The following is a 27,046-nucleotide window of genomic DNA, read 5'->3' on the forward strand; positions in this document are numbered from 1 at the left end:
CCACCCGGCATCCTGCAGAGTGCTCTTGCCTCTCTGCCTCCCTAATAGCCTGGGATTGAATTTCCTTCACATGGCAGATTTATGCTCACAACCCTTCAAAGACTCTAAGGCTGGATTTCCTATCTTGGTATCCCCCGCCTGCCAACACCTGATCCAGCCTCAGTGTCCCATTGTCCTCCTTTTGCCTACGGTCTCGTCTGTGCATCGTTCCCCAAACTGCCTTATCTCTGGCTCTGCCCTTGTCTTTCCTGCCCGGAATATTCCCACGACACTTATCTTGACCTGATACCTCCCTGTGCTTCAAGGACTGGCTCATGGGACCTTTTACTGACCATTTGACCCCATGTTGCCCCTCCCTTCTCTGAACTTTTACAGAACTTTTCGATAGTATTTGACATTTGCAGGCTGTTTATCTTTTTATGTACAGATCTCTTCAACGGTGCTGCAATCTCTTTTAAACAGATGACATACTCTAATTTTTCAGAGACAAGCCTTGCACTTCAAATATTTTCATATATCCTAGAGGGTATTTTTAAAGAGCTGCAGCAGTATTCGTCTTGTCTTCTTACTACAGATTTGCCATTCCAGATTTACTTGTCCTCTCCCTTCTTCCTTTCTCATAGATAAGTAAAAGAACATCTGCCAAGTGCATAGTAGTAATTGGCCATCCTTCCTGTGGCAAAATTATGTAGCACAAAAGGTGAAGGAGGGAGAGGAGCTAGGAAATGAAGTGATTCAGTTACCCCTGTGATTTCACTAAGTGTTTCTTCATCAACACAAGAGGGTTAAGACTCCACTTAGTATTAGCTATTGTGGAGAGTGCTGCTATGAACATTGGGGTACATGTGCTCCTATGCCTCAGCATTTAAGTCAGGCAGGGAAGGACAAATATCATATGTTTGCACGTATAGGAGGATTAGGAGGAACTTGACGGAGGAACAAGGGGGAGAAGAAGGGCGGAAATGGTGGGGGAAAGGGAGAGAGGCAAACCATGAGAGACTCTTGAATGCTGACAAAAACTGAGGACTGATGGATGTGGGGGGGAGGGGGGATGGGCATGGAGGAGGACACTTGTGGGGATGAGCACTGAGTGTTATGTGGAAACTAATTTGACAATAAACTATTTGTAAAAAAAAAAAAAAAAGACTCCACTTAGTATTTAACAAGTTGGAAGACTTTAGTAAGTGTTCCATTTACATTTCATTCCAGACTGATACTCGGTGTTAGAACATCTTACAAAATTAACTCTGTATGTGTGTGTGAGAGAGAGACAGAGAAGGAGAGACAAAAACAAAGAGAGATATCAATAATTATTCATAAGCTGCAAGAAATATATGCCCTACAATTTTCAAAAAGGGCAATTAGGTTTTATACAGAAATGAGCATTTCCCAATGTATGCCAAAAAATGCTTTCCCCTTGATGTTGCATGAAAAAGAGAATTTTATTGTCAGATAAGCTACAGAAATGCTAAACATGGTCTCTTTTTGCAATATGCATTAATAAATTAATGTATATTAGTATACATTAGGCAACTAATATAATGAGTGAGTTACAACTTTAACTGAACGCTTCTAGAATATAGTAGGCTGTGGACCTTTTTTCTAAATTTCACTAAGATTTGGTTGTTAAAAATCCAGATTCTTCTTTCTGTTAAGAAATTGGAAAATCTAGGGATACTGAGCCCAGACTGTACATGGCAACTAAACTGGGCTCAGGAGTATTTTCCCCTTTAGATGGGGCATATACCTTCTGATCAGCCACAGTCCCTACCTCTCCTTACTGTGTTTCAATACGTATGTTTTCTGCCTGGCCCCAGAATGTATTTGAATTGCCAACCCTAATCCTGGATATCAAGTCAACCACAGTGATATTGAAATTACCAAGGGTGATCTCTACTTGGACATGAAGAAGGCACCTCCGGGCACCTGGGTGGCTGAGTCAGTTAGCGTCCAACTTTGGCTCAGGTCATGATCTCATGGTTCGTGGGTTTGTGCTGACAGCTCAGAGCCTGGAGCCTGCTTCAGATTCTGTCTCCCTCTCTGCCCCTCCCTTACTCACACACACACACTCTCTCTGTCTTTCAAAAATAAATAAACGTTTAATTTTTTTTTAAAAAAAGAAAGAAGGCATCTCAAATTTAACATGTCCAGAACTGAACTCCTAATGTCCCTCTCAAATCTGCTCCTTCCCAGTCTTCCTTATCTCAGCAACTCTGGAGTCATCCTTGATTCATCTTTTCCTCACACCTGCTTCCAAACCCTCAGTGAATCCTATCAGTTCTACCTTCAGATGTACCTGGGGTCTGACCACTGCCTACCGCCTCCTTCCCCTCCACTCTGGTCTGGGCTACCGTCATTTCTCACCTGGATGATGGCCATAGTTTTCTGTTTTCCCTGCCTCTACCATTGCCTGACATACAGATCATTTTTTTACAGAGTGGCCAGGGTGATCCCTTCAAAACCTAAGTCAGAACAAGCCAGTCCACTGCTCCAAACCCTCCAGTGGTCCCCATCTGTTTCTAAATAATACTTGAATTGCTGACCATTGCCTACAGGGTCATTCATCATCTGGCTCTGCCTACCTCTCTAATCCCATTTCCTGCGTTGTTCACCTTCACTTAGATCTCTCCAGCATTTTCCTCAGTTGTGCTTCCACCTCAGGGCCTTTGTGTTTTGGACCCTCTTAGCCTCGCTTGCTTTTCGTTCCAGGCATCCCCAGGTTTGCTCATACACTTGGCTCATTCTCCAAATGTACCCTTTTGCATAGCTTTCTCTGACCTCCCTGCATATCCTCCTCACTCATTGTCTATGTACCTCATTTTATTTGTTTCCAAAGCATTACCACCAGCTGACAGGTTACATATCTGTATCCTCTTCCTCTCTTGCCTGTCGCTGACTTGTAAGCTCCCTGAAAACTGGATTTTCTTTCATTCAATAATGTACCCCTAGCACCTCCCACAATACCTTACATATTGTAGAGCTCAGAATATATTTGAATGAGTAAATGAGTGAGGGGTTGGCATGGAGAGGCAGATTGGGAACCAGGTTCCAGAGGTCTCGAGAACTGTGAAGGACTAGTCATGAGGTTGGGAGGTGACAAAGAAAGAAAGTAGTATAGCGGGGAGCTCTGTGTCTCCCAGGAAGAGTAGATTTTGAGAGGGAAGAGGGATGGTCCAAAGGTAACGGTGGGAGCTAAGAACACAGGCCTTTCTGCTTGCTGCTGATGGTGATTATATGGAGGAATAAATGACTTGAGGCTTATTAAGGAAATGGTATCAGACAAAAGCAAAGCATTGGGAGTGTCCTGCTGACATGTTAAAAATGTTGGTGGGGATGGGAGGTAACATTTCATTTCATATCATTTCATTTTTATTTGAGTACAGTTGACACACAGTGTTAAATTAGTTTCAGGTGTAAAACTTAGTGATTCGACAATTTGTACTTTATGCTGTGTTCACCAGAAATGTAGCTATCATCTGTCCCCATACATTGCTATTAAAATATCATTGACTGTGTTCCCTGTGCTATGCCTTTTGTCCCTGTGACTTACTTATTCCATAACTGGAAGCCTATGTCTCCCGCTGGCCTTCATCCATTTTACCCAACGTCCCACCCCACTCTCCTCTGGCAACCATCAGTTTGTTTCCTGTACTTATGGTCTGATTCTGATTTTTGTTTGTTAATCATTTGGGGTCTTGGGGTTTGGGTTTGTTTTTGTTTTTTTTTTTAGATTCCACTTATGACTGAAATCATATGGTATTTGTCTTTCTCTGTCTGATTTATTTCACTTAGCACAATACCCTCTAGATTCATCCATGTTGTCTCAAATGGCACAATCTCTTCCTTTTTATGGCTGAGTAATATTCCATCGTGCATGTGTGTATGTATGTTTGTATGTATGTGTACATATACCACGTCTTCCATGTCTGTTTGCCTGTGGATTGACATCGGTTGCTTCCCAACCTTGCCTATGTAAATAAAGCTGCATTAAACATAGAGGTGCATGTATCTTTTTGAATTATTGATTTCAACAACTTTTTATTTTATTTTTAAGTTTATTTATTCTAAGGGTGGAGAGGTAGAAAGAGGGAGAGAGAGAATCCCAAGCAGGCTCCATGCTACCGGGGCAGAGCACAGCGCAGGGCACGATCTCACAGACCATGGTATTGTGACCTGAGCTGAAACCAAGAGTTGGACACTTAACCAATGGAGCCACCCAGGCACCTCCGATAACTTTTTATTTTAAAACAGGAGTTACTATTGCCCAGTCATAATACTTATTTTATGGTAACATTATATAATAGGCTAAGTTTGTGACCAGTTGACTAGATTTTATTTATTTGTTTTGATAATTACTCTTACATTTACATATTTTAGAGAATTTTTTTTTATAACATACAAGACTGAGGCCACCCTGTTGACAGTTTCAGTAGTTCTGGGAATAGTCTCAAGGGTCTGCATTTTTAAAAGTAAGGCCTCTATGGGCACCTTAGTAGCTCGGTTGGTTGGGCATCCAACTCTCGATTTCGGCTCAGGTCATGATCCCAGGGTCATGGGATCAAGCCCCACATCGGGCTCTGTGCTGGCAGCATGGAGCCTACTTGGGATTCTCTTTCTCCCTCTCCCTCTGCCCCTCCCCTGCTCGCTCTCTCTCGCTCTCTCTCTCAAAAATTAAAACTAAATAAAAGTGAAGCCTCTGTTTGGAGCTATTGATTATTTTTATTTGTATCATTAACAGGTCATTTCAGAAAATCAGACACTATTGCTCTAAGAATTCAGGATTTGGAATATATAGTTACCAGATGATAGTGTCTGTTATTAGTGAATTGTTTTAGTTCCAGCAGGTTAGACATTGCAAATGCTTAGCTGAGCCGGTCTCTTTTAGTTTAATAGAAAATCAAAGAAAAATGTGCTAGCCATTTCTTATAAGGATTTAAAGTTCGCTGAAGCTCAGAGATCATAAAATAAATAATTTTTAAGGAAAAATTGTATTATGAATAAGTCACAAGAGGCTGGTAGTTAATCTTCTTGCCAGTTTTTATAAAATATGTATTTTCTATTGTAGTCGATCTAACGAATAGAAAGTGTCAATTACATGGGTATCTAAAGATGTTTCCTATACATTATTAACAACAAGCCAACCATGGCCCATTTTGTTAATGTCCACGGATGACAAGTGAAAGCTGTCCCCAGCAGAGATTTTGTGGGACTCATGTCACCATTAACTGGTGACCTAATCTCCCAGTTCTGGTAGCAGCAGCACCTGCTACATGTGCAACTTTCATTGAAAGTGAAGAAGGTGCCTAAAAACCTAGAAAGTAAAAGTGTTCCTCATCAATTTTTATACATTATGCATGGAGTTTTCATAATAACATTTCTCATTGGACAAAACAGGCTGATAAAAACATCCCCCAGCATCTACGTGAACGGAATTGGAATGTGTCTCTCCCAGCTGAACCTCTGAAGCATCTTCTTCAAACAGCTTTATTAAATGAAATAACCAAATCACTGCTTTGAAATATAGTGTGTCTACCTGCTGAATATGAAACCTATTTCCGTCTTTGAGTTGAGAAACATAAAATATCACCTCAAATAAAAATGTTCTCATTTTGAGAGAAAAAAAATTCAAGGATTCCTGATTTAATACCATACCTCTAATTTAAATGTGAGGTGTTTCCAATTTAGCCTTTTTGAGATTCTATTCATTCCATAGAGCCTAACTCTTAAGACTTAAGACCAATGTCAATGGGGAAAAAGAAAATAATTTCTTACAAAAACACACGATGAGCAACTTCTGTGATTTAGATGCATTTTATAAATTGGGTGTTATGGAAAGTCCAAATATTAGACAAAGTTTGTGAATAAACAAATAAAACACCAGCAACAGCTAGTATTTCATGCGCCCTCACTGTGGAAGGCTGGGACAGTCATCACCTTTTTCAGAGACCTAAACTGTGGCATGAAGTGGTGAAATATCTTCCCCACAGCTGATGTGCAGCCTAATACAGGGTCTGCTCCCTGGGAGCCTGATTCTGGAGCTCCTAAAGTTCTTGGCCACACCACTATTTGCTCTGTTGCAAGGTTTGACAAGCCAAATGTCCAGGAGAAGGGCCTTCTGTTCACTTCTAAGCAAACTTTGTGAGGCAGCATGTGTCAGTTATTTTGAGTTATATTTGCCTCCTCACTTTTTCCCTCAGTGGCAACAGTGAATTTTTTACACCCTCATTGGCTAAGGAAGCAATAGACCAAATGATACTTAGACCAGTATATTAATAGTTTTTGTCATGACCTACTGCTCTCAAAGGTGAATCATGCTCTTTGTGCTTTCCTGAATTTTCATTATTTGCGCTACACCGATTGCCTTTGGAATGAGAAGTTTTGAGCATTTGTTCATTGAAAACTGTGATTAGTCTTTTCCATGAAATGAAATGAGCAGCCCCATAGTTTTCTTGCTGTGCCCACCCTTTGTAGATCACTGTCAGCGCTGCTTAATGTTTATTTACAGTGTATGCTCAGTCCACGTCAATGGAAATTGAGACCACTGGAAAGAAATTTGCCACCTGTCATTCAGATGCTCATTATCCACGAGTAATTCAGAACTCAGCATTACTTGAGAATCTAGCCACTGCTTTCCCTGGTATATTTGCAGAATCCTTTGATTTTTCTATCCCTGCTTTTTCAGTGTCTCACTGAAGAAGTTATCTCTTATTACTTGAGCTGGCTGGTTTAGGATAGCATTTTTATAGCAGCAGATTTGTCTGTCATACCCAAGATTAACGCTGCCTGTTCAGTTCTTAGGCATAACACCAAATAGAAAGAGCCACAGTATAATCAGTTAGTGAACCCCAGAGGGTCTCATTCATAGGTCACTGAGGGGGCCTGGGAATCTGTAATTTATAGAAGCTTCCCCAGGACACTGTTACTCACCCAGATTTGGAAAGCATTGCTCCTACAAAATACATTTATAGGTATTTTTGAAGGACTATAACAACATCACCTCAAAGGATCATAAATTCTACACAACTGCTTTATTTGATTTTCAGTTTTGACAAATAGAAAATTTTACCATCCCTTTGCCCAGTAGCCACTAAAAGTGGCTAGCCTCTAAGTAAAATACTGTCACAAAGGTAAAAGAAAGCCCCATGCATGTTGTATGCTTTAAAGTACCAGACTTTTTGCCTTCAAATCATAATTAAGAGGTGATTTTGCAATAGAGATAATAGCTAATGTTCATTACGTTTGAGGGAAATGGGCATTCTCATGCACTACTGCTAAGCATGTTAACTGATTCTGCTTTTCTGGAGGGGAATTTTGTAATGCATACCTACAGTCTTTTCAAAGGTCATCCCATAGGACATGGTTACTCAGCTTCTAAGAAATGTTTTCCAAGGAAGCACCAAAGACACATGTAAAGATTTTTGTACAAAAATCTTTATCAAAGTATTTTTATACTATTAAAATATTAACAGCTGCCTTATGTTCAACAAGAAGTTATTTAAACCTATCTTGGTGGCTCAGTTGACGGAGTGTCTGGTTCTTGGTTCCGGCTCAGGTCATGATCTCACTGTTCAGAGATCCGAGCCCCACTGTGGGCTCTGCACTGGCAGCGTGAAGTCTGGTTGGGATTCTCTCTCTTCCCTTCCCCCATTCACGCTGTCCTTTTCTCTCTCAAAATAAATAAATAAACTTCAAAATGCATAACCTATCTCTTAGTCATTTAGTGGAATATTTCACAGCTGCTGAAAATGTTTTTGAAGAATATTTCATTGCTGTAGGAAAATGTTACATTGTTAATTGAAGAAAACTGGCTATTAAGAATTGGGTGTATATACGCATTGAGAAAAAGCCGAAAGCAAATATACCAAGATATTGAAAGAGTTTATTGCTGGTGTGGTAGCTTTAATTTCTTTTTTCTTTTCTGTTCCCCCCTCCACATTTCTGCAATGAATGTTTATTGCTTCTGTAGTAAAAAATGTATGTCATATTTTGTGAGTCATATTTTGTGAGTTAATGTGTGTATATATGTAGCTTTAAACAGTATTTTGAGTAGAGTAAATATAAGCGTCAGCCATTTTAATAATAAAATTGTAAGCCCTAACTCCGTAAGATTTACAAATAAGTGGATATGTAGGATGTGCTACGTGGGAAACTTGGAGCAAATTTTTAAAACCATCATTGAGGTGCTGAGGCAGGAGCTGGACCACCTTTTCTCCTATTAGCAACTTGTATTTATCTCATGCCCATTTAATTTGTTCTTTCATTCAGCAAAGATTCATGGTACCTATAGGCAAATCATAGGTGTATCTGCTCTGAGTTCACAAGGGTGATCGCAACAAATCAACTCTGTCTTAAATATACATATGTAAATGTTAAGCAGGTACATATAGGATTTTTTTTTTTTTTTTTTACTTTTATTGGTAACAAAATCATGTGAGTGATTGTCCTACTAAAAACCTTTGTCTATTCTGGGCCATTTAGGTAGCCTGGTAGAAAATTACAAATTACCTTGACTTTAGTGTTCTTTTCCAGTTACACATAACTGCTCTCCTGCCTTTTATATTAACTCTGCATGTTCCAGAGCCTTTGCTCTTAACTTTTTTTTTAATGTTTTATTTATTTCTAGGAGAGAGAGAGACAGCGTGAGCAGGGGAGGGTCAGAGAGAGAGGGAGTCACAGACTGAAACAGGCTCCAGGCTCTGAGCTGGCAGTCAGCACAGAGCCCGACGCGGGGCTCGAACCCACGAACCGTGAGATCATGACCTAAGCGAAAGTCTGACGCTTAACCGACTAAGCCACCCAGGCGCCCCGAGCCTTTGCTCTTGAAGTGACCTAGTACTTGTCCCCATTGTTCCCCATTTGTTTATAATTGCTGCAATGAAGAATGATCATAGTGGCTGGGGTTTTTGGTGATCTTATTAACGTGTCTGTGAGTGTTAGAGTACAGGTAAGGAGCAATCCCGCCAGTAAGTTCTGGTTCTAGTGCTACTTGAAGGCAATCATGGGAATTAAAAAGCTATTTATTCACATGCCTTTTGCCACTTCACCATCAAGATTGCTGAAATGCTCTCGGCTATCAATGGACCACTTGATGGGTCCTGATGGTATTTCTTACAATGCAGTGTTTCCGACAATAGGCCAGTTCAATGTGGGGCCAAAGCTGTGGGTTCTTAGGAAGTTTCATGTTTCTATACAGACTGCGGTGACTGCTACTGCTCCCTTCAGGCTTTCCCAGGTGAGCTGTGTGCAATTTTTCCAGCCACTATTTCTAAAATTTTCTTTCATTCATTTCAGTGGTGCTTATGTGAAGATTTATTATTAATGCAATTCTGCCATCTTTCAGTGAGGGTAACACAATTGTTACTATGAAGAAAATAGTAGGATTACTACTTATTCAATCATGGCCTTCTGGCTTTTGTGATTTTAATATTTTATGCTATTCCAATAATATTTCCATGAAGGGAATTATTAAGAAGACAGCAGACAAGTCCATATGCCTCTTCTCTGCCATTCGGGGGGCAAAGGGTGGGCATCACCATTCAGAGGGTGCAGGGTGGGCATCGCCATTCAGGGGGTGCAAGGTGGGCATCTCCAGGAGGGTGCAGGGTGGGCATTGCCATTTGGGGGGGTACAGGGTCAACACCATTATTCAGGAGGGTGCAGGATGGGCATCGCTACTCAGGAGGGTGCAGGATGGGCATCGCCATTCAGGAGGTGCAGGGTGGGCATCACCATTCAGGAGGGTGCAGAGTGGGTATCGCCACTCAGGAGGTGCAGGATGGCCGTCACTACTCAGGAGGGTACAGGGTAGGCATCACCATTCTGGAGGGTGCAGGGTTGGCATCACCATTCGGGGTTGCAGGGTCAGCATTGCCATTCAGGGGGTGCAGGGTTGGCATTGCCATCGGCTGCTCTAGGTATTTAGGGCATCTGTCTCCACTCACTTAGTCAGCTTCCTCAGTAAGTTCTGATGCTCTGTCCACAAAGTAGTGCTGACTTCAGTTACTAGGTTGACAAGGTAACATGATGATCATGTCAGGTATGGATTCTTCATTTTCATTTTTAAAAATATATTTATTTTGAGAGAGAAAGAGAGGAAGCAGGGGAGGGGCAGGGAGGGAGAGAGAGAATCCCAAGTAGGATCTGCACTGTCAGCACAGAGCCTGACACAGGGTTTGATCTCATGAACCGTGAGATCATGACCTGAGCCAAAATCAAAAGGTGGATGCTTAACCAGCTGAGCCACGCAGGTGTCCCTGGATTCTTTATTTTCAGATATCATACCTAGCAGGGTGTTTGGACACATCTTTCTATGGCAATAAAATCGCACAGGATTCCTAAACATTTATTCCTATAGCATTTGCTACTGAGATGTTAGCTACCATTTATTAAATGCCCATGGTGTTCCAGGCCCTGCATACACTGGGTGCCAGCTCTTTGACTTGCAGTGTCTTCTAAGGTAGATATCTAGTTACCATCCTCATTTTATAGATAGAGGACACTGAGGCTGAGAGAGTTTCATGATTTGCCCAAGTCTTATGGTAAATAGCAGCATGAGTGTTGGTATGCTTGTCTGTGTGACTGCAAAACTTACATTCTTTCCTCTGCATCGGACACTGCATCCCTGAAGGAAAAGCTAGCTGACTTGCTCTTAGTTTTTGACTTGGAAACACCTAAGTCTCCCCCATATTTAAGAGTGCTGCAATCCTGTTCTGTTTTACTCATTTCTGCCTCTCTGCTTCCACAAAAGGCTGTGATAGAGGATGGCTTTTGATGTGTTCAGTTAGTCTTGAGGGAATACACTGCTTGAAATTGCTATCGTTTTTGCCATTTAACATTAGCTTTAATTTCAGTAGAAGGCAGTACTTAAAAGCTCGGACGCAGAGTAAAATCTCCATTCACATTCCAGCTCCAACACTTACTGACTCTGTAAGTAATTTAACCCCTCTGTGCCTCTCTCTGTTCAATCGGCCATCAAATAAATGTCAGTCATTAATCAAAAGCTTTTTGTGGAAATGGAATGAAATAATCCATGTAAAACCTAGAGACAGGGATACAGCGAACACCAAATATTAACTGCCTCCACCATCGCTGCCATCTGCACTGTCACATGAAGGTTATGAGCATCACTGAAATAGTGTTGCTGTGTTAGAATTCAGTGTCATTAAAAGAGATACATGTCCAGCAACCAAAAGCTTGAAGAAGAAAATCCTTTAGAAATTTAGAAATTGTTTTAGATATTTTTTTCTTTGAAAATATTTGTATAGTTGATGAATATAAAAATAGCCTTGATAGGATCATTGGAAAATTTCATCAGAGCTAACATTTAGGGAGCAGTTGGCCAGTTCTCCTTTTTACTCTTCTAAGTTGTATGAAAAGTGAATCTATACAAAAATGTGTGGCCACAACCTGAAATAGTTACAGCAGTTCCTATATGTCTTTGAAATGAAACAAAAGTCAACGGCAGACCCAACAAACCAGGAGACCCATTCAGCAGATCTTGGACACTCTCATGTTGAGAGTCATGTTCCCCTTCACGGGAGTTGCACTAAATGAACTTTTGCCAAATTAAAGAGCTGTTGTGACATGTGTGTCCTGGCCTCCTGCCTTTAAGCAAAATACGCATCAGTTCTCTCTGAGCAGGGGGAGCAAGGGCAGCCAAGTAGTACTTCCACCTTCTCTGCGTGTGCTAGTAAGCTTCTTAGAAAACTGACCTCTAACCAGGCTAGGTTCATCATTGTCACAAATGTACCACTCTGTTGGGGGATACTGATTCTAGGGGAGACTATGCGTAGGTAGTATATGGGCCAGAGGTATATGGGAAATCTCTGGACTATTAATTTTGCTGTGAACTTAAAACTACTCTTTAAGAAAACCAAATCACTGACCTGAAAATTAAGTTGTGATTTTAGTATTTGAAAGGAAACTCGACTTTAAAAGAATAATTAACAGGTTTATGTAACCTTTTATTCAAGTTCCTTGTATAACATGTATAACACGTTGACAGTATTTGGCATATGTTTCCACACTACCATGAAAGAACGTGAAAATAACCAACTTGTGAAGAAAAGTACATGAAAGTGTAGCACAGATTATGATCTTAAAGGAACCCGAATGAAATATATTTATTTTGGTTACTGAAGATGTTGCCACGTTAAACTTGACCAGCTGTAGCTTTCAATCCACTGGTGTTTCAGTTTTAAAAGTGAAGTTCTTAAATGTTTTCAAAAGGTCTATCCTATTGGAGCTGTGATTTTTTATAATCCAAGGTGAAGCCTGAAGGCAGTTTTATGCCTAATCATGTGTCAATGATCACTCAGGGACTGTTCTCTACAAATTAATCAGAGTGCACTGAAAAATTCCAGAAATTTCTGACCGGCTGCAATTTGCAAGATCTTGTGCTAAAGGTGGGCTGGCAGTAGAGGAGGTGGGATACCAAGATGAAGATCTAACTAGAGTCCAACACTGAGTATGGTTACATTTGAAAACTGTCTTCTTTTCATCTGCCGATACTGAAAATGCAGCATTCTAGTACTTAGGTATTTCACTACAAATAATGACTCGTTATGTGTGTGATTACATAACCTCACGATATGCTCTTGGCTTTAAACACCATGAAGGCAATTCCTAAGGTAGTGGATTAATTTTTTATCATTGGACAGTAATAAATAATCGGACAGATCGGTGTCTCTACAGACAAAACTCATTTTGATCATATTTTAAATATCCTAAATTGATCTTCTTTAGGTCTGTGGCTTGGTTTGGAAATTAGAGGATTTAGTTTCCTTCCCCTGGCTAAATCCCTGAGCTCATCCCTTATTTCCTGCCTACTTAGTTACTAAGGTCAAGTTTCTTTCCAAGTTTTGGATTCCTTACCATGTTTATTTGACAGGGGTGGGGTGGGGGAGGCAATGTATACATGTTCTATTGTCCAGCAGCCTTCAACGATGAGGGTAGAGGAGGGCCCTTAAACAGAAGCTCAAGCCAAGGATGTTTTACTGGACAATTTGAAGTAAGTAAAAGCAGTAGCCACATGGAACAGGGTTAAGGCACAGGTTTATAAAAATTTGTTCAGCCTTCTTTGGTCTTTGGTATAAGAACTCTTTCTAGAATATAATCATCAGGAGCAATTCTCTTGTTTATTTAGTTCTCCGCCACCCTGTCATCTGCTCCTAGCACAGTATAGGGGCCCGATAATCAATAGGTTATTTGGTGATTACTTGAACCAATGGATGGATGAATGAATGACAGGTACATTTCACTGGCAGACACAGTTCATTGACACCTATATATCTTTAATGCTCATGGCTGTTTTTTAGAACAATCAACTCATGCAGTTAAAAACTGCTTTCACAGTTTTTTATCTTCATAGAATTTACAATTAGAGAAGGTTTTCTCAGATATATTTGAAGAGCACATGAAACACAATTTGTTTTCCTCTTACCAGTTTATGTAATGTGTCCAGATAGTTTGGGATTATTAATGAGTAGATTTACGTAATTTAGCTTAAGGTGGATCAAGTAGTTTTAAGTAAATTTTGAAATGTGTTAGTTTTTTTTAAATTATTTTCCTAAAAAAAAGCCTTATGAGAAAAAGAATAACTTAGGTGCAAGTCAGAATTCTCCATTTCAATAACCACAAAACCTTATAGTAGGTTTCCTAGAATAGCAGTTCTCAAACTTTTGACATCAGGAACCCTTTACCCTCTTTAAAATTAATGAAGACCTCAAAGAGTTTGTGTATATGTGGATTATGTCTGTCTATATTTACTATATTAGATTTAAAGTGGATAAAAAATTTAATATTTCTTAATATATTTAAAAATAAAAGACTCCCCATTTTTTATTTCAAAGTAAATAAAAATAACATTTTTTATTTTAAAAACAATATTACCAAAATAAATTTCAGTGAGAATAATTATAATGTTTTACATTTTTGCAAAACATTTTTTTGATGTTTGACAGTAGAAACAACTAGCATCTCAGTCGGCTTCTGTTTAGTATGTTATAATATCACATGTTATATATTCTCTGAAAAACTCCATTGTACGTTAATGAGGAAATGAGACTTAAAAAAGGCAAGTAACTTCTTGGAAGTATTATAAAAGGAGTTTTCACCTCTCAGACACCCTGAAAGAGCCTTGGGGACTCCCCTGTTCATAGACTACCTTTTGAGAATCACTGCTCTAGAAGCTAGCAGGTAGAGTGATGAGGAGCAAAGGAGCGGGAAGTTTGACCTTTTCTGTATTTCTGTGTTGTGTTTGAATCTTTTGAGCGTATATTAGTTTTGTTGTTTTAAAACATAAAAAAGAAAATGAAAAACCTCAAGAATATTATTGCCTTCTTCTGGGGGCGGGGGACAGTTACCTCCCAGAAGAAGGTAATAACATTCTTGAGTTTTGTTTTGTTTTGGGGGGGGGGCTGGGTGGGACGGGGAAGGGCAGGGAGCGAGAGAATCCCAACCAATCTCCATGCTCAGTGCTGAGCACAATACAGGGCTCAATGCCACAACCCTGAGAGCATGACCTGAGCTGAAATCAAGAGTCAGACACTCAACCAACTGAGTCACCCAAGTACCCCTTAATATCCTGTTTCAACAACAACACAATTCTCAGTTTAGTTTCTAATTAAATGATCTCAGAATACATCTAAAATTTAAATTTAGCTGATATGTTTTGAATAAGATCCTATCCAAAATATCAATAATTCAAGTCCTGGGTCATTTGCGCCCTTTTTATCTAAGATCTGAACACACTTCACCAGTTTTTCACTCCGTAAGATGCCTTTGCTTTTGACTGTCTCACAAAAGGCACTGGCACAAATATGGATACTGAGCTACGCTTATCATTTTTCTCTGCTCCTTCAGATAAATCCAGAAATGGGAAGAACAGAGTCCCAGCTAATGCTTAGATTGTCCTTGGAGACTATAGCTGTCAGATTTAGGAATTCTTGCTGCCCAACTTTATATTTGGTCCCAAAATCTCTGTTCTTATTTCTTCTATTTCCTCAAAATTGGAGAAATGGGGAACAGTTCATAAACTTTTCACTGTAATTATTCTTTTTTAAATTTTTTAAACATTTATTTTTGAGAGACAGACCATGGGTGGGGGAGGGGCAGAGAGAGAAGGAGACACAGAATCTGAAGCAGGCTCCATACTCTGAGCTGTCTGCACAGAGCACCAGGTGGGGCTCGAACTTATGAACTGTGAGATGATGACCTGAGCCGAAGTCGGATGCTTAACTGACTGAGCCACCCAGGTGCCCTAATTATTCTCTACTAAATGATTTTAAAAATGCATTTGGGGAGGATTTCAAAAATCTGTAATCAGACACTTTGTTCTCAAGGTAATAGAATAACCAAAAGCTTGAAAACTTACCAAGAAAATACAATAACTTGGCTCAAGTTGGAGTGTAATTTTCTTCTTGAAAAAGCAAATATTAATCTAATAATTTTCCAGTGAGATATCCCAAACAGAGGCCTCCATAAGTAAATGAAATACTGACCTCATCTATTGAAACAATGAAATGTTCTAACTAGAGTAAAAAAGTTACTTTTTATTTTCAGCCTACACATAAATATTAACTCCAGTGAGTCATTTCTTTGATGTCTTTCAGGTTTATTCCCCCATAGAAAATACTTTTTCCCAAATACACAAGTGATATCTACTTATTGCATTAAAACATAAGAAAAAATTGAAATCACCTATAATCCTATCACTTTTATGTAGCTGCTGTTAACATTAACGGACCATGGGTTTTTTTTTCTTTTCTTTTTTTTTAATTTTTTTAAATGTTTTATCTATTTTTGAGAGAGAGATAGAGACAGCGTGAGCAGGGGAGGACGGTCAGAGAGAGAGGGAGATCCAGAATCTGAAACAGGCTCCAGGCTCTGAGCTGTCAGCACAGAGCCCGACGTGGGGCTCGAACCCACAAACTGTGAGATCATGGCCTGAGCCGAAGTCAGACGCTTAACCAACTGAGCCAATCAGGCTCCCCAACCATGTTTTGATTATATGTATAGCATCATCATATTCTACTTACTCTTGATAGCCTGATTTTTCAGTTGATAGAACATCAGGAGTATTTTTTCCATATCAGTAGATATAGATCCACATTGTCATTTTGAATCACTGCATGGAGTTGCCTCAGAAGTCTGTACTAGTCTCATATGTGTTAGATATTTTTTACTATAATAAAATAATGCTCTAGTAAACTATCTGTCCTTATATCTTTTTATGCCAGATCCAATTCCTTTAGGGTAAAGATTTAGCTGTGGGATTGCTAAGTCAATGAGGCATGTTCTTCTTTTTCCAAAGAGTTTTTAATAAAATGGCTCCTCTTTAGAAAGATCATACCTGATTTATACCCCCTTTCTCCCATCTGATCTATTCTTGAATCTAATGATTTTTTTAAAAATCATTATTTTGGTTTTCATATCTGAATACTTCCGAGGTTGAGGTTGAACATCTTTTCAAATGCCCTGCATGAGTTGCCTGTTCATGTACTTTGCTATTTTTCTATTGGAAAGTGACTGATCTGTGAGTGCTTTTTATAGTCTATAACACACATCTACTGTTTATTGTATTTGATGAATCATTTTCTTCTCTGTGCATTTAAGAATTATTGTAAGATATTACAGTTATAATTATTTCATAAGGATTGTAAGAAACTCTAGAGATTAAGTGTATTAAGGCTCTGGGATTTTTGATGTAGACCTTCCCTTTTGTCTGTTGCCCTCGGAGAGGTAAGCAAATATTTTTATGTAAGGCTGATTGTCTACGTGGTGGATGTCCATTCTTGTAAAGTAATAAATATGTTGAGGCATGTCCTATGGTTTTTTAAATTTCTGCAATCTCTGACTTTTTCTCTAAGACAAACCAGCCATTGTGTGGCATATCTGTAAGAGGGGAAAACAAAATCCTGTGCTGACGTTTTTCTGACTGTTGCTGCTGCTTTTGGTCTCCTCAGGAACTTGCCATCGTTACCATGGCTCACTGTGTTTACTGTGATCTGTGTGATCTCACTCCCATGTCCATCCACATGAAAAATGGGCTGCCTCACCCTGGGCTGTATTTCCATTTATTTTCAGAGTATCCACGTCCTGGAGAGGACTGCTTCCTCCAGCACCGAGCCCTCTGTAAGTCGGCAGTTGCTAGAACCGGAGCCGGTCCCCCTCTCCAAGGTCAGTGGCGGAATGTGGTGCCTTCTCAGACAGCTTGATGCCTGCTCTGGGCCAGCTGAATTGTAAACAGGTCTTACACCTGACTCCCCTGAGGTATCTGTGATACCTGATGTAGCGCTGTGCTAACACATCTTTCTGCCTCCAGTATGTAAGGTTTCTCTGCCCTGTGGAAGGAAGGAATCCATGAAGGTGTATTTTGCTAGGACTTGCAAGGTTACAAAGATCCAAAATACTCTTGATTTTAAAGGAACGGAAAGTATTATCATTCCCCCGTTGGAGACATAAACAAATATTTCTACGCCAAGCCAATAGGGAGGAAAAAATCACTGGGTCCAACAAAAAAAACAAAAAAATAACACCACCACCACCAGCAGTAACAACTATTACCATGATGGCCCCTGCACTGGGCACCAGGCACTGTGCCAGATGCTTAAATATATCATCCCATAACCCTTGCAAACAGTTCCATGCAGTGGAGGTATTTATTACATTTACAAATATGGAAACCAAGAATTAGTAACTTGCTCAAAGTCTGAAAAAGCTAGCAGCAAGTAGAAAAAGTAGCAGAGCAGGGAGTCAGATTTAGACCATTTCAGTTCTAGGCCACCTGCAAGTAAAATAGTACCTACCCGGAGGGGCTGTTGGACGTGAGGGTTCCAGCCTCCCCCTTACATCTGGCCTGCCTTGCAGTGAGCTCTGAACAGAACACTACACATTATTAAGACCTCTTCCGTTTAATGGAAGCCAGCATTCTCCCGCTTCAGTCTTGTCTTTCTTGGACTAGGGAAACATCTAAATTCATTTATGCCTGAAATGCAAAAATCGTAAAGAAAAGATGAGGAGAGGCCGTCCTGCTCACCCCCACCCCTTGCTCCACTCCCTACAATCTTCAGTGGGCTGTCTGTCGTGTGGAGAAGCTCAGCAAATAGACTGCATTGGGATTTTGAGTTCAAATAGAAAAATAGCACTTTATTTCCCCAAAATGACTTTGAAATATGTTGACCTGATTCTTCCACTTTGCTTTTCCTATATTAAACAGAATCCTTTAAGGAAAGAACACTTCCCTACCCAAGTGGTATGGAATATATGTGCTTGTGCTCTTCATATTTAGGAGATATTACAGGCTATGAAGTTTGTGTTATTGGACAGAGTAGACTGCTAAACTAAGGAAAGGGGGTTACTAAACTTAAAAAATAATTTAGAGGGAAATAGAAAGTAACCTGATTTCTATTTGAATAGCTACTTGGTAAATACAACTAGTAATCTCTTTGAAAATATCAGCTCTCTTTTACAGGCAGCCAACAGAGAGAGAGAATAAATAAATACTGGGGCCATGGGAAAAGCAACTACCTTTGATTGGGCATCTACTTTGTCTCAGTCATTGGATCAGTACATATAGTCTCTCACACAATCAGCCTACTCGATGAAGTGACTACTGACATTCTTCTCATTTTACTAATGAGGAAACTGGGACTTGGCACCTAAGTAAGCTAGTTGTCCACAGTCAGAGAGCTGAGAGGTGTGTGACAGAGACCAGGATGGTGAGAGGTACAAAGTGAAAAGAGAATGACACACACAAACGGCAAGGAGAATCACTAGGATGAAAATCACAAATAAGGAGGAACTTCCTGGTCGGTGAACACAGGGAGGCACTGGAGGATTGGCATACCTGCGGAGGGCATGGAAGTTCTGCACCCTTTCCCTGTCCTTGCCCTCTGTGTCCCTTCCACCTGGCTCTTCCTGAGTTATATCCTTTTATAATAAACTGGTGATCTAGTAAGTAAAATAAGAAGAATAAGAAGCAAATGCACACAAGACTTGCTTTGGTCCTTCATCTCCCACCAGCAACATCTCTAGCCTCTGTGGCATCTCACTTTATACTCCAGCTACATCCACCCGCACACAGTTCCCTACACTGGCCATGCTCTTTCTCTCCTCCACTGCCACATGGCCGTTCCTTCTGGAGTGCCGCTAGCTGAAACCCCTACTCTTCTAAGTCAGGGCCCCCAGGAATCCTGCAGATGCTGTTCATCACCTCCCTACCCCAATGCCCCCTCCGCCCCAGCCTGTCCCTGCACTTCCCACACCTATTACTTTATGTTACATCCTTTCTTACATCAGGTCCTCTAGAAGGATGACCTGAGACTGGCCTTAGGGTGTTTGTGAGTTATTGTGGGAGCGCCCTCTGGAGAAAGGGTAAGAGAAGAGGTTAGGGCAGCGCGATGCTGGCAAGAAGGAGTTTTGGCCAGAGTCCACCTTCAGTCCCATCCCACGGTGAGCCCTGGAGCATGAATTGTATCAGAGTTGCTCTTACTCTGAGGCAGGGATTTTTGTTCCCTCAGCTGTTGGTATTTTTGTGCCCTTCAGCAGTTGAGTCTTGAGGGAGGGAGATGGTGAGGTGTAGATGCCCCAGCCATGGAGGAGGGGGATTCATGCCCAGGCACAACGGCCCCAGCTGCAGTAAATGGCAGTTCACGGTAGAAGGAGGGGACTTCCACAGCTGGCGCGTTGGTCCCCGGGGCTCTGAAAGGCATCTGGGTAGGGCGCCAACAGTATCCACTTCCCATTACTCCTCCATGCTGTTGCCCGCTCAGATCTTGCTCTAGAATTACACTGTTGTTGTTGTGTGTTTTGTATTAATATCACATCACTCAGGGCCTCATGAAATCAGAGGGTCCCATCCATTCCAGATACCAGAGCATCTCACCATCCCTTTGAGAAGAGATGGACTTCCTGGGCCCTGGTTGACACTAGAAGAACATTGTTTGAAGTACGCGTTGTCCTGACTTGGGATTTGTTGAAATCCTTAGTTTGGTGCTTTCACCTCCTAAAGCACATTGATGTACCACCCTACTCCCAGCCCCACACTCATGCCTCTGGAATATACCCTTGAGAAAGAAAATGTCTCAGATGAACATATGAGGACTGTTATTAGGCTACTTTCTGGTTTTAGTTATTATTAGATTAAAAGTATATTTTAGATTTCTGTAATAGCAAAACTGTTTGCGTATCTGACTCAAGTCAAGTCCCAATATGATCACATTAGGGCTTTTGACTGTTTCTATTTATAAATAAACCTATGAAAATTGGAGACTTTTAAACAGAAAATTAATATCCTTTGAAATTACAAAAAATTCTTCAATTTTCAGGAAGTAATTTTAAGTTCCTTAAGATAGACCTAGTCTACTCAGCATAGAGGTGGGTCGTATTAAGTACAGAGATGGGCTGTTTTCATTTCTTACACACCTTATTTGTAACATTATCATCTGCAGTTATAATTGAAACGGAGAATGTTGTTTGGATTTACCTTTTGGCCTCTTTGTCAGCTGGACAGCCTATTTAACTATGAGAACTGTAGTAGGATTCTTTTCAATTTCTTTGGGTTTAGTGATATTGGATCAAAGCAAATGGAGTTATTTGTTCAGAGCTACTGCATTTATGTTTAAGAAATACATTTTAACCTGTTGCCTTTTCTGTCTTATCCCTTTATTTCCCTCCTCTGTAGTTAAACTAAGAAAAACACTACTGTGCTAGAAATCAATAGCCATAGCACCACAGGAACAAGCCGGTATTATGGTCTGAGTTTAATTAGGAAAAAAATCCAAAAAGCATTATACTTATTATTAAATGTTTCCTTTTTTACAAGTTATCCAGTTTTCTTCATCATATATATATATATTACTTTATTTTTTATTTACTGTATATGTATACACATACACTACAGAGATCATACATGTATATATACCCACATACCACACATACCACACACACACACACACACACACACACAGAATAAATGAAAAATGAACAGCCTTCAAATGACATCTAGTTAAAAATAAAAATGTTATTCTAGAGATACTATACATAGGGCTACTAAAAATAGAAATATCATTAAATACAGCTGCTCTCTAAGAACAGAGAAAGCTCTAATGAATGTATTTACACATATACAGAGAGTTATTCTTTAATTATGTGATTATAGCAAACTTTTAAAAAGAAATCAGTAGAAATCCATCATTGTTATGAAATTTTTAAATCTACTTTCTTGGTGAGAGTAGAACCTAGTATCTTCTCTGATGATACAACATTATTCCTAAGCAATGCTCACTTGTTGAGGTGTAGTTCAGTATTTTAAAATGGGAATACCAGAGCACCCCACTTTGTGCTCTAGATGATAATGCCACCTGTACTGGTATTGTCCAAATTTTGTGGTATACAGCCTGAAATTGCTTCATCGGAAACATTTGTTTAAAAATTATTGCATTTGGGTGTTGTATGTAAGTGATGAATCACAACATCCTACTGAAACTAATGTTATGCTATATGTTAACTAATTGGAATTTAAATAAAAACTTTAAAATATATATGTCAGAAAAACGTTACTGTATCTAATTAACAGTTTTGACCAGCTCAACCACAGGTCATGACAGTATTATCTTTAAATAGAATATTATTTCTTGGCAGTACCTGGGTGGGTCTGTCAGTTAAGCGTCCAACTCTCTTTTTTTTTTTAATCTTTATTTTTGAGAGAGACAGAGTGCAAGCAGAGGAGGAAGAGAGAGAGAAGGAGACACAAAATCCGAAGCAGGATTTTTTTTAAGGAGACACTAGCACATACTGTAAAGGGTTCTTAATGTTGCTAAATGAGTGTCACTAGTTCTGTTTCTGTAAGGTAAATAGTTCATTCACTGGGGACCCCTCAGGGATGACCAAGTAGATAAATAAATGACTCTGGTCTCAGATTGGTTTTCCTTGTGGGGTAGAGGACACTTAGAGTTGGATTTGGGAGGACAGAGGCATGATGTAGGCTCAGAGGGCTTTTCATAACCCAGGAGTGTCTCCTAGGCTTAGCAATGCTAGAATGAAGCATTGTTCAGCTGCACCTCCTAGAAACATAACTTACTGTGAAAAAACACCCCCCCATTTCTACTTACTTAGACTTAAACATAGATTTGACTTGGCCATAGGGCAAGCAGCTTCTGAGATGGAAGGAGCGAAAAAGGAAAAGAGGAATGGATGATACATATGCTAGCCCCTCCCTCCCTGTCCCCAGGGCCAACGTCAGTAACCGATAATGACACCTTTGCCTCTGGGCCTTGTCAGAGCCTCACAGTCCTTCAGCAGGTTCCGGGCGGCCACCACCTAGATACTTGTGCCAGCAAGTCCATCTCTCCCAAGGTGGATCCCATCAGTTCCTGTTGAGCCTTTGTTGTGTAATTGAAGGATGATTCCTGATAGACTGTTTCTCTTCGGAAGGCAGTTTCCTGAGTCCGGTTGGGAGGGAGCATTCTGCAGAGATGCCTGCCCCGATCTGTGGGCTCATCCAGCTCTCTGAAGCTGAGGCAGCAGAGCAGGTTACACCGAGAGATTGTGCTTCCCTGCACTGGACGCAGTATCGTAGCAGTTGTGCATGGGACCTGACGTTTGCTCCTGCCTCTACTGCTTACTTTGTGACAACATGCCTGAGATCTCAAATGGGAGTGGTTGCCAGGTCAGCGGTTACTTCAGGGCTGCGTACCCAGGATGTCGCTGAGGGCCAGGCATCTGACACTGAAGCGGGCCTGGGGAGGGACTGTGGCAAACTGAACACGTCTGGAGAGCCATCCCTCAGGGCAGGCCTAGTGCTGCCAGATCTGATAAACTTTAACAAAACACTCAAAACTCAGATTTTTTATACCTGAAATCTGACTTTTAAATGTTGACAACTCATTAAAAAATTTATATTCATAGTCAAAACAAAACATGCCTATGAAAGAGGAAACCATGATTTGGCCTATTTTTAACAGAGGAGGGTGATAGTGTAGCCTTTAAAATCCCACACTTCTGGCTTTCAAGTCTGGTGCTCTTTCCATGGGCGCCCAAGCGTGAGTTTCTCAGGATATGTGTCTCCAAAAGCATGGACTTCTGGGTGTCCTGTGGCGAGCAGGGCATTTCACGTACACTCTGAAATCCGTGCAGCCCGCAGCCGTGCTTTTAGCTGGGTAGGTGATGGGCCACTCAGACCACTGCAGCCTTTCCATTTTATACAGGAGGCCAGGTCTCCACACTAATTGAACATTTGTCATCAAAACAGCCTCACTTTAAAATGTTAAAGTGCCTTTGTGCCCAGAGATGAACTGTCTGGAAAAATGCATTTTAAGTCTTCTGAATACATACAATCAAAACTCCATTCTGCTCCAAGCCCCAGCTCCCAACCCATCTCTGATGGACCCGCATACATCCAGGTCTACCTGGAAACTCATTTTAACTTCACTTACAAGTGCGTCGCTGTGTCTGATGTTAGAATTTGCTCCAGAATGTGGTTCAGACTTCCGATGTGTCCAGTGTTGCTTCAAAAGCGGCTTCTACTTAAGAGTCCGCTTTGACTATGTCATCAAACACCGAGAAACATGTGATTTGTTTTTCTTCTTTTCTCTCAGGAAGCTGACAGCTGGGAAATTATAGAAGGGCTGAAAATAGGCCAAACCAATGTCCAGAGACCAGACAAACATGAAGGCTTTATGCTGAAGAAAAGAAAATGGCCTTTAAAAGGCTGGCACAAGGTACCATTTTCATCATATTCATCTTGAGACCATCTTCGTCAATAGAGATGATCTTATTTGGTGTCATTAGGTGGGAAATGAAGAGAATGGTTGTATGTGTAAAACTAATTTTCAAAGCCTTTTTTTGTTTAACCATTTGGGCTACAACCCATTATACCCATTTAAGTCTGAGGTCAGTAATCTCTGTATGCAGGGAAAACATATGTTATATTTAAAACCCAGTTTGTACATGTTGTTCATTTTACTTTTTTCATTTAAAAATAATATAGATATAGAAAAAGAATAATATGAATATATGCTTATTAAATATTCTCCAAAATAAGATGTTTTTGAATGCATGCATATGTTCTGTTCCATTAGATGGATCTATAATATATACCTCACCATTATTGAACCAATTCCCTGTTGCCGGACGTGTAGGATGTATCTGATTTTTTTTTACTATTATGATGTTCTGATGAACATCCTTATACACAAATTTCCATTTACATCCTTGGAATAAAGTCCTGGAATTACTGTTACCAATGCAAACTAAAGATGGAAAATCACTGATCTTGGAAGTCTCTTTACTGTCCTGAAAAGCATGCGGTTTATTCCTCTCTCCCCATCCTAAATCCTTTTTCCATCTTCCTGTTTTAATTATGGAGAAAATATTTTGTACTACACCATTGCGGTTACCCAAGTAACAAGAACTCTGTGATGCTAAGAAAGAGAAAATTATCCTCCATCTTCAATAGACCCTTCGATAGACCACCGGTAGCTTCTCTAAAATCACTGGAAGAGCAGGTTCATGTACTTGCCCTATCTGCTGATGGATTTCATCTCAGAGCAGATGGATCTATTGGCCCAAATGACTGGCTGATGGCTCTCCAAGCGGCCCCAAACAGGATGTTATGGATTATAGATTCCTTTGGAAATACATTTTTTTACAGTTTAAGGGAAAAACTTAAAAATTAACAGACGGCAAATGCCCCGCTTTCCTGATTCTGTACGTGAAATAAAAACAAGTGAAGGGGGCTTCTGACTAATGTTCCTGTCAGAAGCCTTCTCAGTCTCCCTTGAACCCATAATATCATCCCAATACCAAGATTTCTCTCCACCCTTGTTCTTCCTTGGATTTTGGCCAGCTGACCATACTCTTTCCTAGAATCACCTTTTGCTTTTCATTCTGGCCTCACCACTTTGCAATTCCTCGAATCAGTGGCCTTGCTAATCTCTTCCCCCATGATCACACAAAAGGTTATGCCTGCTAACATTCTTTGATAGGTAGAAATGGAAAAGTAGAGAAAAGAAGTCAAAGAAACCAATGTTACATGAATCACTAACTTTAATTTAATATCTCAGATCCACATCTCAGTGGTTCAACAGCCATTTTTTCTGAGCCAAACCTTTGAGCATTTTTCTACCCCAATAGTAGGAGGTTCTCAACTGGGGTTACCTTTTCTCCTGGTCTCTAGCACCATCAGATATTATTTATTTAAGCATCAGCATATTTGATTGCCCAAGTCATGGGTGATTGAGTAATCAAGTGTTTTTCAGCTGTCGTGACGCTTTCTTCGGGTGCTTGCTTGTTGCCTCCCAGAACCTGTCTGAAAAGTGTTTTCATGGCCTTCTTTGAGTTCTGTGCTTGACCACCTGACACCTCAGCAGCCAAGTGGTCCTGAATCACATAAAACCTTCCCAGCAGAGTAATTTTCCAGCAATAAAAAGACTCCCTGCACTTTTAGAGATCTTAAGAGGGCACTGGACCCATTGTTTGATTGGGCCCTGAGAACTGCTTATTCCCTTGGGAATTGTCCATGGAAAGGGAATCAGCAGTTTTCCTGAGTGTTTATGGAGCCACAATGGCTAGATTCATTTGGGATGGCCCGAGAGCATCTTGCAGGAGACAGAAATTGCCAAAAATCTCTCTCTCTCTCTTTTTTTACCCTTAATGTAATTCAGAAAATTTTTTAATCTCTTTCGCCAATAGTGAAATGCAAGCATTTTGCTACATGGCAATACAAGTATATTGCTAATGCTCCTCCTTAAACTTTCCAGATAACTTATTACTCACAGACCTAATTCACTGGCTCCTGTAACAGACTTGAGCATTTTCAAGAATTTTCTGTGGTATCCAGGGAAGTGCAGGGGAGTTTATATCCAGAGTGAACAATTCCCTGGAAAGAAGCTCCTCACAGAATCACTGTGACCCGAAGTCATTCAGGAAGTCTTGGCTGTGGGCCCCGAGATGCCATCCTCTAAGCCCACTCCCTTCAAGGAAAAGCATGGTGAAAGATTCCATCCCCATCAGGTTGTGCATAAAGGGACCCTAGTAAGCTAATAGTGTGGAATTCAAGCTCAGATTTCCTTACCATTTAATGTGACTGAGTGTGGCCAGGTATATTGAATTCAAATATGTTAAAATGATCAAACATATTGATTATTAAATGCCAAGCAATGTTAGACCCATACTTGTGAATGTTTTATAGAATTCAAAATATAGACGGTAACTGGCCACTGTTTGGTTCTTGCAGCGGTTTTTTGTCCTGGATAATGGGATGTTAAAGTATTCCAAGGCACCACTTGATGTAAGTAGCTCACGGGGCATGTTTCAAAGATTGTTTTAAAGTGAGTAAACACCACAGTTGTGTACACCTTGTGGCATAGCTACCAGCTTTGTGCTTTTCTGTGCCTGTAAGATTTAATAAGTTACCAAACTTCCATGTCCCATGGAAGGTGTGTTTCATGCTTAAGCTCAAGCTAGCATAAAAATCTCAAACCGGAGCATGAAGATTTAATTTAACAATTGTGATGTGTGTTTTTCAGAACAGAAGGTTACACCTAAAAGTGATATACTAGTAAAAATCACCCCTTCTGTCGTGGAGAGAAAACCCAAATAGACTTTTATTTTTTTCTGCATCTCTCAATAATGCTTCATGTGCTTTTTTTGAGATTTAAAGCAACCTTTGTTCTTGTCTATATCCTTTGAAAACCTATCTTATGAACTTCATTTCTGTCTCATGCATCCTTTCATCTTGGGAATTTCAACTCACTAAAATTATTACAGAGTATTTATCTTTAATATAAGTAGTTGTTTGCATGTAAAACTGTAAAATGCCATCCTTCTTATCGTGGTGGAGGGAAAATAACAGAGGACTCAGATTTCAGTTTGTCCCCATCTCTTTCACTGAATCAGCCGCCTTTCCTTGATCAGACAAGGGCAGCCAGAGTGAGCACTGACTGCTCTGTGGTCTCAGTCCCAGCTGCCCGGTTCTGCCTCAGCAGCTGTCTTCTAGTTGATTACTTGGGGGATGTTCTGGGTTGTGGGTCAGAGATTGACCATG

At 40.3% G+C, this 27,046-nt stretch overlaps 1 protein-coding gene across 7 annotated transcripts in view; it reads left to right on the forward strand.

Annotated features, from left to right (window-relative positions):
- OSBPL6 (oxysterol binding protein like 6) overlaps positions 1 to 27,046 on the forward strand; it is a 211,224-nt gene that overhangs the window by 124,098 nt on the left and 60,080 nt on the right. For all 7 annotated transcript variants that reach the window (XM_077776286.1, XM_077776285.1, XM_077776288.1 and 4 more), the window contains 3 exons: positions 17,086 to 17,178; positions 23,598 to 23,720; positions 26,237 to 26,290. In XM_077776286.1, the coding sequence (XP_077632412.1) occupies positions 17,086 to 17,178; positions 23,598 to 23,720; positions 26,237 to 26,290 (270 nt within the window). The remainder of the gene's footprint in view (positions 1 to 17,085; positions 17,179 to 23,597; positions 23,721 to 26,236; positions 26,291 to 27,046) is intronic.

The sequence above is a fragment of the Crocuta crocuta genome, unplaced genomic scaffold (assembly GCF_008692635.1).
Source record: "Crocuta crocuta isolate KB4526 unplaced genomic scaffold, BGI_CrCroc_1.0 scaffold17, whole genome shotgun sequence".
In the NCBI taxonomy this organism is placed as follows: domain Eukaryota; kingdom Metazoa; phylum Chordata; class Mammalia; order Carnivora; family Hyaenidae; genus Crocuta; species Crocuta crocuta.